Source organism: Ammospiza nelsoni, chromosome 1, assembly GCF_027579445.1.
Source record: "Ammospiza nelsoni isolate bAmmNel1 chromosome 1, bAmmNel1.pri, whole genome shotgun sequence".
Lineage (NCBI taxonomy): Eukaryota > Metazoa > Chordata > Aves > Passeriformes > Passerellidae > Ammospiza > Ammospiza nelsoni.
In genome coordinates, this window is record NC_080633.1 from 105,004,670 (window position 1) to 105,023,417 (window position 18,748).

General features: G+C 43.8%; 1 protein-coding gene across 1 annotated transcript in view; it reads right to left on the reverse strand.

Annotated features, from left to right (window-relative positions):
* Nucleotides 1-570: 570 nt before the first annotated feature.
* Nucleotides 571-18,748, reverse strand: part of EMILIN2 (elastin microfibril interfacer 2) — a 36,112-nt gene continuing 17,934 nt past the window's right edge. The window contains exons 5-8 of the mRNA XM_059470064.1: nucleotides 13,157-13,489; nucleotides 12,546-12,584; nucleotides 6,302-6,439; nucleotides 571-5,710 (exon numbers count right to left, since the gene is read on the reverse strand). Coding sequence (XP_059326047.1) covers nucleotides 5,373-5,710; nucleotides 6,302-6,439; nucleotides 12,546-12,584; nucleotides 13,157-13,489 — 848 coding nt within the window. The 3' untranslated portion in view covers nucleotides 571-5,372. The remainder of the gene's footprint in view (nucleotides 5,711-6,301; nucleotides 6,440-12,545; nucleotides 12,585-13,156; nucleotides 13,490-18,748) is intronic.

The following is an 18,748-nucleotide window of genomic DNA, read 5'->3' on the forward strand; positions in this document are numbered from 1 at the left end:
TTGGACGCTTCCTTTTCCCTGGAGCCACCCTGGATTCCCCATGCTCTTGAACTTGAAGCTGCTTTGATGCACCACAAAGAAGGGGATCCTGCCAGGGCCATGGGAAGGGCTGGCTGCCCACACTCTCAGTCACTGGGGAACACCCCATGCCAGCAGGATAGATGGAGGCGAGTGCAGCCCAGGAGGGGTCTGACAGTGTTTAAGAGGCATTAAAGGCAAAGAGCAATGCCTTTAACCAACATGCTTTAGCTTTTGTCCAGCACTGAATCGGTCAGGTACTTGGAATAGGTGATGGTTGTAGGTCCCTTGCAACTGAAATTCCATCTTTGCCAGGAATTAGGGCAATTAGTGACTGAGCAACTGAGATGGACAAGAGCTGTGTTGGCAGAACTTCTATGTACTACAGAGTCTATGTAACACAGTGCTTGACACTGAAAACTCATTTTAAATCTACATGCAAGCTTGACTGAGAAGGCAGAAACTGCAATTCTAAAGGTGGTGGAGAAGAGAACAAAATTTTTGGCTTACAGTGCTGCTGTTTTCCCTGGAAAGCAAAAGAGCATCAAGGCATTACACAAGAGGTAGGCTTTATTTGGACATATCTGCAGTTGTTTTCTGTCACACACTTTCTTCGTGTTCCTGGATATTTCTCTCCCCCTTTGAGATTATTTTTATTTATGCATTAATATATGTGTAGACATGCATACCTAAATCATACTTTGAAATGCCCTGTTCTTTTTGCTGAAAAATGTTAGTAATGTTCCTTTTTTCACAATCAAGACAATGAAATAAATGCCAAAACCTGGTTATGCAGTAACATGTTACAAGGTGTTGTTTGAAATCTCCCATATACAAAAAATTGGCAGGGCTGCTGTTCTGCATCCCAAGTCTGCAGGGCACATTGCAAAAAGGTTATGTTGGCTGCAGCACAAGTCTGTCTTGTGATGACAGGAGACTGCCCCCAGGTATTCCTGGTAGCTGGATGATTTGAACTCTGTGCCATTATGCAGGAGCAACCAGCAGCTGACCTGTACCTGCTGAGAAAGTCTCAGTGGAGCGCAGATTCCTCCCATCTCCAAGCTGAGACCGTAAATACATTTCTAGTTTTAGTGAAAGAGACCCATGGCCACTTCTGGGCTGTAATACAAGGACTTAGCCAATCAGCAAACAATCACTTCCAAATGCCTGCTGTATTCTCAGGAAAGAGTTCAATCCAGATTTGAATCTCCTGATTGTAGTTGGGGAACTCTTCACCTTGCATTCTTAGCACATTTTAAAGTTGCATGGGGTGGTGATGGGCATGCTGTTTCATATGCTTTCCACCTACAGCTTGCTTGACTATTTTTAATTTTTCTTGTTGGGCCAGCTGGTTTCATCAAACCAACTGGAGGCTCAGTGACACTGCACAAAGTTGGTGCAACTAGCCTGGTGTACACTGAAAGGAAATGTGATAGAGTACCACAGAAAGTCCTCATAGCTTTAAGTGTTCTCAAAGTGGGCAGTAGAAAAATGTCTTTGCTGTCTCCAGAGGTCTTAATAGCAAATTAAAATAATGAGGTGGGATTTTTTTTACACTTTTTGCAGTGAAAAATGGTATTCCTGCTTTGCTGCAGTCTTTCCTGGGGATATGACTGATTTATATGTCACATTGGGGTTTTAGGACACGCTTGCCACGTTTGGCCAGAGGCAAGTGTCTCTGCCTGTCAGCATGCTGGCTTGGCTTCAGATGTTCTGGCTGCTAAAGCCCTGCCTCTGGGAACTCACCTGTCTCACAAGTGATGCTGCCCTGGAGACTGATCTGGTTTGGATTTTTGCAGTCCCTAGGAACCACAGGGCCTTGTGACTGGCTGAGGGACTGTCAGACACACATCTGCCTGCAGAGCTTTGCCTGGTAGAAGATGAGTTTCTTCTTTCTGAGTTTCTTCCTCTTTTGACATCAAATTAGAGCACTGGGCCCAACAGATACTGTGTTGTCTAAGAGTCTTGCAATTCTCATGTACTGCATTACTGAACTACCTACAAAGCAGCTCTAAAAGGTAGCACTGTCATCTGTGAGACAGGCACCAGTCCTATCTTAGAGCTCCCACCTACTGGATTTTTTTTAAGGCTTTCTCAGTTCACAGATGCTTCCTATTTGAGCCTTGTGGATTCTCCTGGATGTAGCAGTCAAATCATAAACCCACAGTGAGATATGCTCCTTTCAGTGCAGGTCTTTCCTTGTGCTGCTGCTGATTCTCACCAGATGTAAATGCTCTGTCAGCAAGCTCAGGTATTCTGGAGCAGAGCTCTTGCTCCTTCCCTTGAAGCTGGGCTGCTCTGTGTGGAGCCAACCCTTGTCAGGCCTATGAATGCATTTGTGCCCAAGTCTCTTCCAGCTCTTGCATTATTAATATTTAATCCAAGCACTGACTGGAGCAGACACAAACTCAGGTTCCATTCTCCCTTTGCCTGTTGATGGGCTGCATCCCTGTGGTCTTCCCAGCTGGGTGAATATTCCACCTTGTAAAGCTCCAGGAAAATAACCTAATTAGGAGGAACCAAACCACCTACCCTGATTACAGCAATTACCAAGGAAGTGCAAATTAAGGTCAAATCCCTCTCAACGAAGGTGGGAATCTTAGATAGAGGTTCCTTGTAAAAGGACATAGCTTTACCCATCCACACAGCTCGAGATGAATGGGAAGCTTTCCCTCAAAAGTCCAAAAGTGTCCTCAAAATAAGGTGCTGGGGTTGTGCCCTGCTGTGACACAGTTTAGGGAATGCCCTACAGCAGTGTACAAGTACCAGTTACGCTGCATTTTGATGCTTAAACTGTCCCAGCACAGGCAGCAGCAGATCCTGGGTTTAAAGGGAAACTTTCTGGTGGAAGATGGCCCTGTCCCATCAGCAGAACTGGGCTTGTGAAGATCTGTGGGTTGGATTTAGGAATCTCCTGGAGCAGTTAGACAATAATTAAATGATAGATAATGATTAAATAATTGATTTGCAACTCTCAGCACTAAACTTGTGCTGCTGATTCTTAAAAATTTCTCACTTGGGGGGGAGGTGGAACAAAAAGTTTATGTTTGGCAGCTAGGTCTCCCTAAGCACTCAGCTCATTTTGTTTGTTTCCATGAGTCATTTTTAGAAAAGGCAACAATAATCTTGAGTCATACATAGTCTGGAGCCAGCTTCTTAGAGAACACAGCTTTCTGGAGGAGAGTGAAAAATATCCTGAAAGGAAAAGTGCTTCTCTGCCTTTTGTACGTAACAAGAAATTATGTTTTTAAAGCAAAAAAAAAGCGTATTATATGCCTGGCTTTTGAAAACACAGAAAACAACCCTTCCTGTCTGTCCCTACCATTCTGAGCCCTAGGAAGGCATGGGACAGAAAGGACAAAAGAAAGCTGAACCCCCCTTGAATGAGCATGCAGTTGCTGACTGCGTGCAAATGCTCAGGTCCAGAAACACAGGCAGGGAAACGGGATGGAGGCGGCTCCTTCCATCAGTGCAAATTCACTGTACATCTTTGGCTGCTGCTCTGTCAGAAACAGCCTTCCAACGACAAACACAGCCTGCTCCAGCTCCTGCTTACCTCTAACACCGTCATTTCTGGAAATCAGGTGTCAAGAGATCTTCCCAAATCAGGTGCTTTAAAACTCCACCCACAGTTTCCTTCCCGTGCTCACAAGTGCCCCAGTGCAACCCTAGCTGCACCAGGACTGACTCAGAGGTCCCCTGTGGACAGAAGGGTTTTTTTTGCCTGCTCTTCTTAAAGCAATTCAGCTTCCAGGATGTGATAGTTTGTTGTGGGAAGGCCCCAACTCATTGCCTGGAAACACAGTTATTAGGGAGTATCTGTTCCAAAACGAAGTAACAAAAGCACAAGTCTTCATCTGATCTCTTCAGATTGGAAGAGCTTCAGCTAAATACAATGTACTGCTTTACAGTGCAGGGAGTTCTTCCCCCACCTTAAAAAGTTGTTTGTTCTGAGGCTACAAACAGCTGTTCTGCATTTGCAATAAGGAAAATACACTACACAAACCACTATGATAAATACAGCTCTATGTGGCATGAACAGACTACTAAAAAGGTCAGCTGATATAAAGAATGTACAGGTGACAAATATATGTACATGTGAAAAATGAATATACAGTCCTGCTCTCAGTTAAACATGGCTGAGTTTCTTTTCAGCCATGGAAGTGATTAAAATGCTAACTCCTAAGAGCCAAAGCATCATTTTTATTATCTCCACTGAGAAGTGGCTAGTGTGCAAAATAAAATACTGCTGCCTCAGATGCGCTTACCTGTTTAAGCTAAGAAGGCTGCTTGATCCATGTAAACAGATGCTGAGTGTTAAAACAAACCTCACTTGAAAGCACTGATGCAGGAGGCTACCACAACAACTCTGGCAGAGGGTTGGTTTGTGCATTTGACTATATTGACTAATAACATTATTTTCCTTTATTAACCATTTTTTCTTTGATTTGTCTTATGCACCAAAAACTTTCTTTCTAATGCAAACACTTCTGGACTGCCAGAAGCAGGCCCTGTAAAATTTTTAAAATTTTTCAAAATCACCACTCTTCTAGCTAAGCAAAGTTGATTTTGATTTTTCTGACCTGTTTTATTAATTTTCAGCAGCAAGCTTTAATCTCAAGAGTGTCATGAATAACCAATCATCTTTTTTACTCCATAAATAGACAATAACTGTTCTGAATCCTTCAGTAGTAGCAACTGCACGTTGCGTTCATATATAACATATTCCCAGCAGAAAGCTGAGGCAAGTTTCTCCCTGTGCTGCTGCTTCCACCTGACTGAGTCACCCACCTTGTCTCCTAGCACAGTGTTTGGCCCTTAAAGGCAAAAAAGAAAACTGATGCAGGTGAATATCATTTTGCTTTGCACCACCACAGTTTGCAATTGCACTGAACAAACTGATTATGCCAATGCACATTACTAAATAATACAAGGAATAAAAAGTCGTCAACCATATCCACTACAATTTCACTTTCTTGGCTCTGCTTGACTGAAAACATGAAAATAGCTGACCACAACTGTAAACTTGAGCAGAGATGTAAACTTTGATACACTAGGGACAATTTGAAAAACTAGGGAATAGCTGGAGCACAGTGCAGAAGTATCTACTGGGAACATACTTGTTGTTTAAACAGTTGTTCTGCTTGTACAAGGGCTTGGGAAGGAGTTCATTTAGCTACAGAAATATGTCTTTGGAGCTACCTCTGTTAACAAGGGACAAGGAAAGTGTTTCCCCACAGACTATAAACCCATCACTGAAATCAAATATATAAACGGAATATATTAAAGCTTTGAATTTTATTACACTTAATTTCTTCTGAATATCTTACCCTTCTCCCCTGTTCAAGGTAAACCTAAACATGAGAAATGGAAGGATAAAGGAGAACTCCACTAAACGTGGAGTACATTTCATCTGAGTCTGTGTAGGCCAGTTTGCCTCCCGTTACGACGACGTTCACTTCATCTCCTGCTTTGAGGTGAAGAACAAGGTGGAACGTCCCAGGACCACCACAGGTCTGTTTCCCCGAGTAGGGTTTGTGATACTCCAGCAGTTCCCTTCTGTAGCCAGCGGTGTGGAGCTGAGCCACGCTGGCGTTGGAGACGGACAGCACCGCTTCCACGTACTCGTCCCTCTCCGGGGCCAGCACGGCCGTGATCAGGTAGCGCCCTTCGTACGGCGATGTGAAAATGCCTGCAGAACAGAGAGAGCCTGCACTGCCCACAGCCACTCAACACGGGGACACCTGACTGCCCTGAGCACAGTGACAGACATAAAGCCACGTGGGTCACCCACTGCTTTGTGCAGGCAACGAGGTCAGCCTGGGCAGGCGACCAACTGATCGGAGTCACGAAGGTGAAGGCACAACTTGCACTCTGTGCTTGAGAAGTAGGCGGCTCCCAGTTAGGGACCTTGGAGAGGCAATATGAGAACCTCTCCCTCTCCCCGTGACCCAGCCACGGTGAAGTGGCTGAGTAAGGAACCTCACCTCTGCTCAGCTGGGCTCAGGGGGACTGAGGAGCACACCCATTTACATTTGCCCTGCTGTGCTGGCAGGGCAAATGTAGAGGTGAGCTGGGCCTCAGCAGTACTGGGCAGTCATGGAAAACCAGCCATGAAAGGGTGTGCCTGTCCACACCCACAGGGAGCTTTTACCCCCATGTGTCTGGTTTAGATGGACTTGGTTTGTTCCATGTTCCAGCAAGGCCTGAGGTAACACGGAACACTGGTAACCCCTGCTCCTGCCTGTTCAGCATGCCTGTGGGTGCATTCCTTGGCTGTTACCTGTATTGGGGTTATAGTAGTCTCCGTCATTCACAAGCACTTTGTTGAAGTGAACCACGCCGACATCACTGGAGAAGGGCTTCTGTGTGAGCCCAGCAGAAAATGACACCAGGGAGGGCACAGCAGCAGTGGCAGGTCCTGGAATGGGTAACAACACGAGTCAGAACGACATCAGGATGATAACACAGCCTTGTCCCTATGATGCTTTATAATCCTCCGTCTGTTCCTGCACATACTCCACTTGTACTAACACTGCCAATTGCAGGATGCCGGAATTAGCAGAATACATATTCCTGGCCCGGGCCCCAGGTATCTCATCATAAAATTTAATGAGCACCATAAAGTTCCTGCCTTGGCCACAGGTATCTTATGGGTTTTGTTTTCCCTTCTAAGGAAACAGTACACGGCTAGTAAAATGCCGGCAGTGGAAATCCTAGCACCCTTCAATTCAACGATGCTTCTGCCCAAGACCTTTTTTTAGGACAGAAGCTGCCTTTCAACATCTCCACTCTCCATCACTATCACAAAGGCCATAGGAATGCTAAAGATTATAGCTCCTGCCAGCTTTCCTTGTCATGTGCACAGCTTAGATCTCCCACTTTCTCTGCCAAAGCCCACTGAAAATGGCTATAAGAATATATAACATTTCTGTATTAATGCAAAAAGAACCTTTTGTCTTTCTCCAGCACTTCTCTTTTGGGGAACTTTTCACTTGACAATTTTTCCTTCTTTTCTCACCAGATTAAACAGACACTTAGGTACTTTATAGTGGATATCCAAATGCTAGATGAATACTGCTATTAGACTGAGTTGGATGAAATATAATTTGGACAATTAAGATGAATTTTTACTTTTAACAGACTGACAATATCAAGTGTTCAGTGCTCAGTCACTTAGTCCCATTCCAAATACCTTCCCTTTAAACATTTTCCTTAAGGCAGTACACACTGCTAGAGTCAATTCTTGCTGCTATGTCTGGGCAAGTAGAGAAACAACAAATGCCCTAGAGTTGTCCACAGCTGCTGTTTTACTCTGCTCCTTCTGCCTTCCTTAAAATTAATGTTTGGCCTCTCCCTCTCAATCAGAGATGCCCATCAGCAACAATGCTAAATTCATCAAATCCTGCATTGAAAGGGACCCACAAGAACCACCTAAGTCCAACTCCTGGCCCTGCACAGGACCCCAACAATCACACCTTGTGCCTGAGAGCATTGTCCAAACCCTTCTTGAATTCTGTCAGGCTTGGTGCTGTGACCACTTCCCTGGGGAAATTGCAGTGCCTGACCAGTGTAAAAACACTTTTCTTTAAATCCAATCTAATTCAGATGATATTGCTTAAAACTGAAGCTTAAAAAGTCACATAACTTCACCTAAAATGTGGATATACAAATGTTCTGCTATTCACTGATTTTCTGAATAACTCAGCCTGGGGGGATGGGGAGGAGAAGGCAAAGGGGAAGACAAGCCTGCAACTTCAGAACTGGCAGATAACTACATTGATTTCCCTCAGGGGCTGGTAACCAGCTGCCTCCCTTATCTTTGGAAATCTTCTTATTCAGCATTTTGTTTCAAGCTCAGAAGATAGACAGAAGCCCTTTTTCATTACTCCTACCTGCCAGCGTGCCTGCAGGTGCAACTGCAAGCTAAGATGAGGTTATTTGAAAGGACCAAAATTAATTGCAGGAAGCCTAGTTACTTAAACAGCTTCTGTAAAGCTCCACCACCTTAACACAATGCTGCTTACACAGAAAGCTGCTCTCAGCTTACCTTGAGACTGAAATTAACTGAAAACACACCTCAAATTGTTGGCTCACTTTCCCCTGCAGTAACACTGCAAAATGGAACAAACCACATGTTGCCTGCCCAGAAACACTGCCAGCTCTGGAGCAGCAACAGCTCTGTTTGGGTTGGTGTCACCTGAATAAAGGAGCGACTCCTTCCCTGGCTCTCCACAGCTTCCTTCAAGATTTTCCTTCACTAATTGCTAGAGTAGTTATTAGAAGTAACTATTTGTTGCTAAGCTGATGAAATTGCTTCAGATCTGCAGCTGAGTTTAGCACACCATATGTATCTAGTCACAGGAGAAATCTTAAACCCGTCTAAATATCCTGTAAATCAGTTCAGGGGGTGATACAAGGTCACATAGTAAAGATGCACTGTGTCTGCACTCTCTTCCCCTCTTCCCACCTTCTAGATGGAGTTGTGCCTGTCTGAAGTTTTCACAATTCCTACCAACACCTCAGCAGTGCTTTTTCAAAAAGCACCACCTTCTCCTACATGTCCCCTCTTGCAAACACTTTTCTTCGTGCAAAGATCAAAGTTCAGCTTCTTGAAGGAAGGTCCAGGCTTGGACACTTACTTTCACTTAACTAGTCAATATTGAGGAAGTATAAACATCAGGAAAAGAAAATTAAAGCATTTTAAAGCTTTGAACCACAGGCACAGCTCTGATGAAGAAACTGCCAGGCAGACAAAAAGTTTCACAAAAGTTTCAACCGCAGGTTTACTCCCCCTTTTGGGGGAGGAAAAAGCTCTTTTGACTTCAGATGCATTAAAGAAGGTTTAACCTGAGATATTACACATGCAGGTAAGCAGGAGCAGGTAAGTCTGTTCTTGGCAATCTGTGCTACTGTAATGCATTCTGAGGAGTCAAAAAAACACAGAAGATGCATGGATGGCCCTTGTTAGGCTACATCTCCTTCCACCCATCTGCTAGCTGTGCTCCTGGTTCCAAGCACAGTTCATGCCTCCCACAGAGCCCAAGGGCCAGAAGGAAAGAAAAGACAAAAAAGATCATGAAGCAAAAACAAAACAGCACACAGCATAGGCATTTGCTATCAAGATGAAAGGAGAAAAAAATAACAATATGAGGGTGCTGCGGACAACTGCTCAGCAACTGGAATGAGGACTCTTCAAGAACTGACACAGAAGAAAGAATAAATACATAATTCATTTGTCAATAGGCACTTATGAATCCCTTGGACACAGCAGGAGTAAGGAGGATTTGCCAGATTTCCTCTCACATATGGTCAATACTCCTAAATCTAAATGAGGGCAAAGTGTGTAATTTCAGTTAGAGCTTATATGACAAAAATACAAGCAATTTATCACTTCCCTGCCTATTTTTTTTTAAACGCTCCAATTTGACCTTAACATCTCATTTTCAGAAACATTCCTCCTGCCTATGGCTTGGCCATGCAGCACAGCACCACACTGATTTCCATGAAGCTGCTCTGCTAAGTCACAGTGATTCTGATGTGGATGATATCTTGGTGTGTTATGAAGACACACATACTTTCCTGCTGAGTCTGTTAGTAAAACATCTGTCTGCTCTTACAATTCCATCCTTTCACACTGCAGCAAAAGAATATTGCTCCAGCACTTGCCTATTGTTCCTTATACATAGCTAAGGAATCTGAAAAAATAAAAATCAAGAAATGCTCTGGTACTGAAAGATGCAAATCATGCCTCAACATTCAAGAAAAGCAGGATAGTGGGCTGCTTTAGTCCCAGAAGACAGAATTGGAGCATTGGAGCCTTCAACCTGCCCTTCTTCCTGAGCAGTGCTTTTATGTAACAGAAGCTATTCAGAAACAGAAATGAGAGTACTGACAAGGCCATTTTAATAGTACAAGTTTCTTATATTAGGAATTATAGTACAAGAAGGTCTGGTCATCTTTCAAATTTGAATTTGAGTACTACAAAATGCACTGAGTGAAGACTGCCAAAGACATCACAAGCAGTTGTCCAGAGCTAATGAGACAGTAAGGATTCCTTGGTGCCTTATTCACACAGTAAGTTCCTCCTCTGATAAGCCAAAAATTTTCCCTTCCGCAGCTATTAATTTCCACAGCACTGTTAACTGCTGAATTCTGCCCCAGAATGCTCTCTCTTCATCAGACACTGACAACTAGAACCACAGACTCAACTGGACTGGAAAAGACCTCTGAGATCATGGAACCCAACCCATGACTGAACACCACCATATCAACCAGGGCACTGAGTGCCACATCCTGTAATTCCTTAAACACCTCCAGGGACGGTGACTCCACCACCTCCCTGGGCACTCCATTCCAGTGTCTAGTCACCCCTTCTGTGAAGAAGCTCTTCTTCATGTCCAGCCTAACACTCCCCTGGTGCAGCTTAAGGCCATGTCCTCCTGTCCTGTCACTTGTTGGCAGAAGAGGCCGACGCCCAGCTGGCTCCAGCCTCCTTTCAGTGGCTGTAGAGTGATAAGGTCACGCCTGGGCCTCCTTTTCTCCAGGCTAAACACCCCCAGCCCCCTCAGCTGTCCCTCACAGGACCTGTGCTCCAGACCCTTCACCATCTTCACTGCCCTTCTCTGGACACACTCCAGCACCTCAGTGTCCTTCCTGGATTGAGGGGCCCAGAACTGGACACAGCACCTCAGGTGTGGCCTCCCCAGTGCCAAATACTGGGAAGAATCACTTCCCTGGTCCTGCTGGCCACACTATTTGGGATAGAGGCCAGGATGCCATTGGCCTTCTTGGCCCCCTGGGCACACACTGCCTCATGTTCAGCCACTGCTGACCAGCACCCTTGGATCCTTCTCTTCTGGGCAGCTCCCAGCCACTCTGCCCCCAGCCCGCAGCACTGCAGCAGGTTATTGTGGCCAAAGTGCAGCACTGGTACTTGTCAGGTACTTGAGGTCATGTTGAACCTCATCCAATTGTCCTCAGCCCATCAATCCAGCCAGATTAGGGACAGGGGATGTAAATGCTCCAACTCCACAAAAGCCTTAACAGTTTTTGGTATGACCCTTATCTCTCTGTTTTCTGACTATCAGCCATTGAGGTCTGCAAGGTACACTGTGGGGATTTTAAGGACAGATCAGCAGGAATATCTTGTATTTAGAGAGATATTCAGTGGCATGGATCAGGAAAATTAACTCCTTGGTCAAGCCCATCTCCCTCTGGATCCCAGGGTGGTAACTGTTCCACCAACACGTTCCACCAAGCACAGATGGGTGCACTCCTGCCTTGCCCTGACTTTTCAACACTTCTAACATCCACCTACTGTTTCACACAGTTTTAGCATAAACTTATTAAAACACTGCTCTCTATAAATTGCAATGGGAAGAAAACCCCCAGGAAATCCATTTATCACAGAAATCTAGACATCTACATTGGCTTTGCTGGCATCAAGATAAATGAATGTTTCTTTACTTCTTATCCTTTTCCAGAAACCTCATCTATTGCTGCCTGTTCTTACCACCGCAATCCTCAAATGCAAAAAGATTGCTTTAAGGCTATGATGGAATTTTAATTAGCAGGTATAAATATCACAATGAGAGCACAAACTTTTTACAATTCTTTTTTTGTCAGTCCCCAGACCATTCTTCATGAAGTCTATTTGTGATTCTGTTATGGCCATTAAATTAAGTCCTGGGGCAGTAGGTTTTTGAATTCCATAAAGCCCTGATGTTTTACTTCCATCTATTGCCCATATTTCCTCAAACAAATTTAGATGAAATAACTTTTTTTGAAGAGGATATGGAAATACTTTGATCAAGGATACCATTCCCCAGGGTTTGATAATATCTTGAGTATGAGACTGCATTACTGGCAGCACCCAATCAACATATTTATCTAGGCCAACCAGCATGTCCCACATAAATTTTATACCTGTTCATCATATAAATTCCTAAATAAATTGTGATATTAACAATTGAAAAAAAAAAAGCACCCCAGCAAACCAAGAAAACTGCATTCTGAATAATTTTAATCAGTGGCTGTCAGTGGCAGCACTCCTGCTTTCACTAAAGTCACGAACTTGAGCCCTGGTGACTGTAACAAAGAGGAGAACAACCTCATAAAGATGCCAGCAGTTATTCAAGATCTTAGTCTTGGCCTTATTCATGTTTTAATAAAGAAATAATAAAATCATCATTTATTTTCTCATTTAGAAGGCATACAGAAAGGTGCATACTGACATTAGGCTAGAAAATACAAACTCTCTGCATTTAAAAAACACACAGTGAAGTAAGTAGCAAGAACCCAAAATGATTTTTCAAAACCCAACTCCTCTCCTCACCTCCATCTGTTTTCAAAAGATACAGATTATGTTTTAATGCTTAGGTCTAGAAAATATTGATCAGATTTTCCTCAATGCTAAAGTTAAATGCTAAAAATTAACACATTTTTTCTCTCAGCCATGACCTTCCAGGCACTGAAACAAACATTAGGAACCCACGTGAAACATTTCTAGGAAACGACTGCCTTACCTTGTGAATCCGTGGTAGAATGAGGTGGCTTTGGATATCCTACAAAGGAAAAGTAATATGTGTGACTCAGTACACAGCAGAGTACATTGTGAGCAAATATCACTGCAGTGCCCGAGAAAGCATCCCTGGTTGCTGAAGAGCAACCTACCAAAACAGCTATTAAATAGTGTCCCCTATGAAATGCTCAATTATTGTTAAACCGGGGTGGTCATGGCAAAGAGAACCAAGTTATTACTCCAATGTACTAAATCCACTGCAAGAACTATGGAAGGAAAAAAGAAATTGAGTTTCCCTAGTGGCAAAGACTGCTGCAGTAACCAGGGATTTTACATCATCTCTGTTGACCTCATGCTTTGGCATCCTTGGAAAGGCAGCAAAACTGGCACTGAGTGTGTTTCCCCTACTCCTGCAACCAGCTGGAGGCTGCAGAGGCCCATTCACAAATCATCTCTGCTGAAAACCCATTCCCAACAGCAACAGCCTCAGTGGGTGTCCATGAGAGGCCAAAAGGGGGCTGGCAGAGCACAGCAGATCTCAGTGTCAGCTCTCCAGCAAGGCCTGACCCATCCCTTGCACTCAGGAGTGATGCACTACCAGCCTGGTTCTCTCACCTGGTGCTCCAGCGTACCCTTCAGCAATGGGCATGGTGCTCTGGCCGGCCTGGCCATCCGCACTCCTCAGGCGCCCTCTGCCAGACATCAGAACCGTGCCAGGAGGCCCTGCCTCCCCCGTCTCCAGGATGATGCCGGTTGTTCCAGGCAGAAGTGGCACCACTGCTGACCCTGGCAGAGCTGGGCGTGGGGGAGGCCTCAGCTGTGGTGGGAGGAGGGGGATCCTGTGCCGGGGGGGATGCATCCTGGGCCGGGATGGCAGCAGGGAAATGCCAGGCTGGGGCTGCACGGGAGGCCTTGGTGGCAAGGGATGCTGCGGGACTTCTGGTTGCCCTTTGACAGGAGGAAAGAGGAGGAAAAATATAAAATTATTTGCCTAAAATAGAACATAAGCTTGCATGGTTTTGCATGATAAATACTTCAAAATAAAACAGGACTGAGTTGGAGGCCACCTGCTCCCTGAGACCCAAGACTGCACTGGCTAAACGCCGTTCCACTCCTGAAGTACTACAGACTCCACTCCTTACAGCCTGTGTGGCACAGGGAAAGAAATGAAGACAGCCTGGAGACAGGACAAGCAGCAATCAAATAACCTATGAACATTAATTCAAGTGTTACACCAGCTTGGCCTTTCTGCACCAAACAGGCAGAGCATCACACTTATTCCCAGCAGTACCTTCATTCCAGAGCAAGCTCTCCCTGTCCCTCTCTCTCCTCTCACTTCAGTTCTCCCCAGCCCCTCACACCCACTGTGCTTCCTTTCGACTCTCCACTCCCACAACTCTTAGCACAAGGCTGTCCTTCTAGCATGATCATAAAGAAAATTATCCACAGCAAAAAACATCAGTAAATGAACATGAGTTAAGAGGTTTCTCCCCTTACTTTAAAAAGCAACAAGCTTAAATGTCCTAGTGCTTCCATGACTAATATTTTCTGCCAATAAAGGGAGAACTCAAAGATATAATCTACCAGAAAATTCTTTATTGTTTAAATCAAAGAGATACCATTAAAAAACTTTTCCACTGGGGCATCCAACCCATATGACATCAGGGTTGAACAGCACTGACATAGTTCCATTTGTGTATCTGGTCAGGATCTAAGCCCTTTATGGGAATTCTGGTTTATTCATAAAAATGAAGTCCTAGATGCAATGCCCTCCCAAGTGTAAAGCTGAATTACCTTCACACTAAGAACAGAAATTTACAAATGTGTAGATTTTAGCAGATGCAATGACAGCTACAACCCATTAAAAATTTATCTGATACAACTTGTCACATACCAGAGATGCCTGCCAAGGTGCCCGGCAGAGACCACCTCTCTGAGTGATGCTCACAATGAAACACTTCAATTCAGTACAGTCCAAAATTCACCAGTGCCTAGGGCTAACCCATCTGGCTGTGCCAAGCAGCAGATGTGGTGTGAGCCTTCCCCTGGCTCTGCTGTGTGTCTGGGGAGCCCAGGAGAGCCTTAGTCTGCACACCTGGGGAAGAGTTTACAACAAACTTATACAGGTATTGTGTCCAACACATGGCTGGGGTCCAGACAGCATCACTGGCAACCCACGTGCTGTTCTGTGACTATTCCACACCTGCACTTTACCCTTGTGAATTTCATGTCTTGTTTTCAGTCTCATAAAAGCCTTAAAAGCCTACATAAACCTTCAGGAGTACTGGGAGGCTGTCTGAAGCCAAAGTCTCACACCACCTGCATTCATTTGCTAGATATGGCTGCTAGGAAAAAACCTCCCTGATCTCTGCTGGCTGACTTTTAACCACCAAGAGAACTGAAACTCATACAGGCAATGGTCCACAAAGTTGGGCTGAAGCTCACTCAGTAACTCTGTCCACAAGGCAGAGGCCTAAACAGTGAAATGTTTGCTTCATGCAGATTAAAACTATTTTCATAAAAACCTTAAAATTTAAAAAAAATCTTTAAAAAAATTTTAAAACCCCCTGAAAGTATCAAAGCGAATTTTTAACAGAATTATTTGCTTTGTAAGACAACTTCTTCCATAGAGGCATTGATTTAGACCTTCAACGAAAATCTTCAGATTAACCTCATTGAAAAAACAAAGTGACAAGGTACTTTAGCCTGGGATGCATGTACTTGTCATTTCTTGAGTCAATTATGCTAAGCTTCGTTAAGACAATTATTTGGGACAACACTAGGAAAATAACTACATTTCTCTGCTTGCTTTTCTAGACCTTTAAATAACAATCAACTGCTGAAATCCCATATCCTGAGCAAACTGCTTCCTTGCATGCAACATGAACACTGCAATATTCAGAATTGTCCCATCTCCATAACTCTAAATCCAGAATCACTGGCCTAAAGTTCACCTTCAAGTGGAAGCAATCAGATATGTGTGAGTACAGATCTGTTTGAACTTGGCTGAGCAGGCCATGAACACAATCTTCCCATCATCCTCCCATCTATCTGGGAAGGCAAGGACAGAGCTGAGATCATTACAGAGCTAGGAACAGGAACACTGCTCTCAGCAGCAGCAGCCTTGCTGCTCAGCTTGTCACCACTGTTGTGAGGGACAATGTGGTTACCACATCACATACCAGCATCCTCTGGTGCTCTCCTCAGCCCCCAAACACACAGAAATGAAGTGCATAAAGCTAACTAGAGAATAAAGGCATCTGTGACTGCTCTCACAAGAAGCCCAAAAGACGTCGCTTGAATTTTGTTATAGACACCAAGGGGGTTTTACAATTCTGTTAGAAAGCAGCATTGTGCACAAGCTCACAGGGAGCCCAGAGGAATTGACTGTATGACTATTCACACTACAGCATTAAAAATTTTATGTTGCATTTTATCCATGCTGTAATGCAGAGCACACATTTGGTTTCTTAGGCCACAACTTCATCAGACAACATTTTGCTGTTGGTTTCAAAGCCCTGGTACACAGACAACTACCACAGGAATTGCAGGTCAGGTCAAATCCCTGTAACCAAAGAAAACTGTACTCCCAGCACGGTATCTGGCTGCAAGACCCCACTTTTGATTCCTGGAAAAGTTCATGGATATCTATATATATCTATATATCTATATATACATACAAAAAGGCAGTACTTTAATAGAGACCACCAACTTTGGCATGGCTTTCAGTGTCATGCCATGTGAAGAGCAATCACATCCACAGAGAGGGACAGAATGCAATGAGAACCACTTAGACTAGCAGACATGGCGCTGGGGGAAGGCACCATCTAATGTGGATGGAAAGCTGCTGGATCATTTTACCTTGGACAGCACATCATGCATGGTTCCCTGAAAGCTTAGTGCCTGATGCCACCACTGCCTTGTGTGCTGCAGTACATTTCACTACCTTCACCAGGCATTACAACAAATTAAACACATTTCTAGTCTTTAGGTTTGTATCTGATACACAGTCATTTGCTAAGCTGGCTTGTTAGTTTGGATTGAGGCATTTGAAACCCCTGAATAAAAACATGGAAGAAAATACAGGCATATTTTTAAGACAAGGGTCATTTGTCTTTGCTGGGCTTACACTGCTTGGTAAGATTTTAAGTTTTACTTCTTGCAACACATCTTTGCCTTACTGCCCTCAACAACTTTATTAGCAACAACTTGTTTCTGTTTCGGCCCCTCTGAAGTCAAATAACATCATTTGAATGCTACAATGTGCTGGCAAATTGTGCACAAGAAACTCTCCACTGATCCAAGTTCAGGTCTTCCTGTCAAATAATGTTGGTATGGCAGACAAGGCTGCAGATCACAAATGTAAAAATAGTTAAAGCCATACCCCAACTCACGTAACAGGGTTCGCAAAAACACTTCCAAAAAAGGCTCTTCTGCCAAAATCTTTCTGCAACTCCTGCCATCAAAACTTACTTAGGCTGCTGTGCCAGACAGTGTTGTTGTAATTGGAAACATTTGGGAACTGCAGTGTGTGCTTCACGAATCCTTCAGAGGCCAGAGGCACCCCAGAGCAACAAGGGATGCTCAGAGTGCCTGCACCCCACAGCCAGCAGCAGCATCCTTCCACAGGCTTTTAACTTCCAGTGGTGGATGGAGGGGTCTGCCCTCAAAAGGTATTATTTTATGGAAACCCAGGTGTGCAGAGGCTTTTTAATGCTTTAATACATTACAACAAATGCAACCCATGATGTCACTTGAACACCTGCTTCAAACAGCTGAAGAAATATTACTACTTGCATGTATCTTGGACCTTTCTCCAATGTTGGTCCCTAGTGCTAGTTAATTTTGGGGAAGACGGGATTATATAGATACACTATGTTCCATTTTAATGGAAACTGGGATGCTTCTGCAAGATCTAGGGATAAAGGTTCTCACCCTGCTGAATTTAAGTCAAAATTACAGCAAAAGTATTATCTGAAATTTACAGTCCTTCTTCACTCCACTTCCTCCCTTAAAGTTAAGAGAAATATTTTTTTTAATTTCACACAAAAGCCTCTCACCTCAGAAGGACTTTTGTGTCAAGTAGTGCTATACATTTGGTTTTAAACAATTAAACAAAAGAAACACACCTATTGCAGGTTTTCAAGTCTCTGCCTTGGGGTGAGAAGGATATTCTTCCCTTCATGAGGCACAACTTGGCCATTCCAGAAAGAACACTCAAGAATCTCGCATCTGATCTCTCCCAGCCACCATCAGCTGCAACAGCGCACAGGCTTTTCCCTCAGCACCTCTCCTAATTTTACCCAGTCACAGAAATTGGCCTCTTATTTATCTCATACGTGCACAGAATTAAAACCAGAAGCATCAACCAACTGAAGAGTGCAGTTTCAAAACAGTCTGCAATTCCTGTGATTTTGCATCATGCTAAGAGAAACGGGAAAACAGGAACTCAGCTTCCTTCTGTAAACTTCAGCTCTCAGGAAAACAACCTGCTGCTGGAATTTGGAGCAAGAGCTGCAGAGGGAATAGAGGGGCATTTGGCAAGGTCTCTAAACCTCCATGGCAAGGCTCACCAGCATGCTGAGGTTGCCATTTCCCAGCGCTCAGAGCCAAAGGGAATGTGCCCCACCTTCTCAGCTGCTCTAACGAAAACTTTAAACAAAGTGCAGGTGGATTTGCACCAACATGCTGGACTATTAACAGAACTGGCTGAGGTGCTAAAACATTGCCAGCTGCAATGTGCCAAGTACTGCCAACGACCTTGTGGGAATGCAAGCTTCTGGGAGAGCTATGAAGCAGAAGTCTTATATTGTCATGCCAAGATATGCCAGAGCTCATTTGTGAAACTTCTAGATCAAAGAGCTGGTGCTGAATTATAAGCATAAACTCATGCTAAGAACACAACTAAGAAGAAATCTTTCTTATCATAAATTTGAATTAATTTGACTTCAGTTTTCTCTACTTGCTTTTCAATTTTCCCTGAGGAATACAGAATAATCTTCAACAAAAAAATAAAACAAACAAAAAAAAAATCAAGCCAAATGAATTGGCATAATACAGACAATTATTACAAAAAAGTCACTTTAAAATCACTATTCGAAAACACTTCTTTTCCCACTGTCTTTATCCTAGCTCGAAGTAAACATAAAAACATGTAAGACTTTTTTTTTGTTTTTTTCTTCTTTTTGGAGGATACTTTTAAAAGCA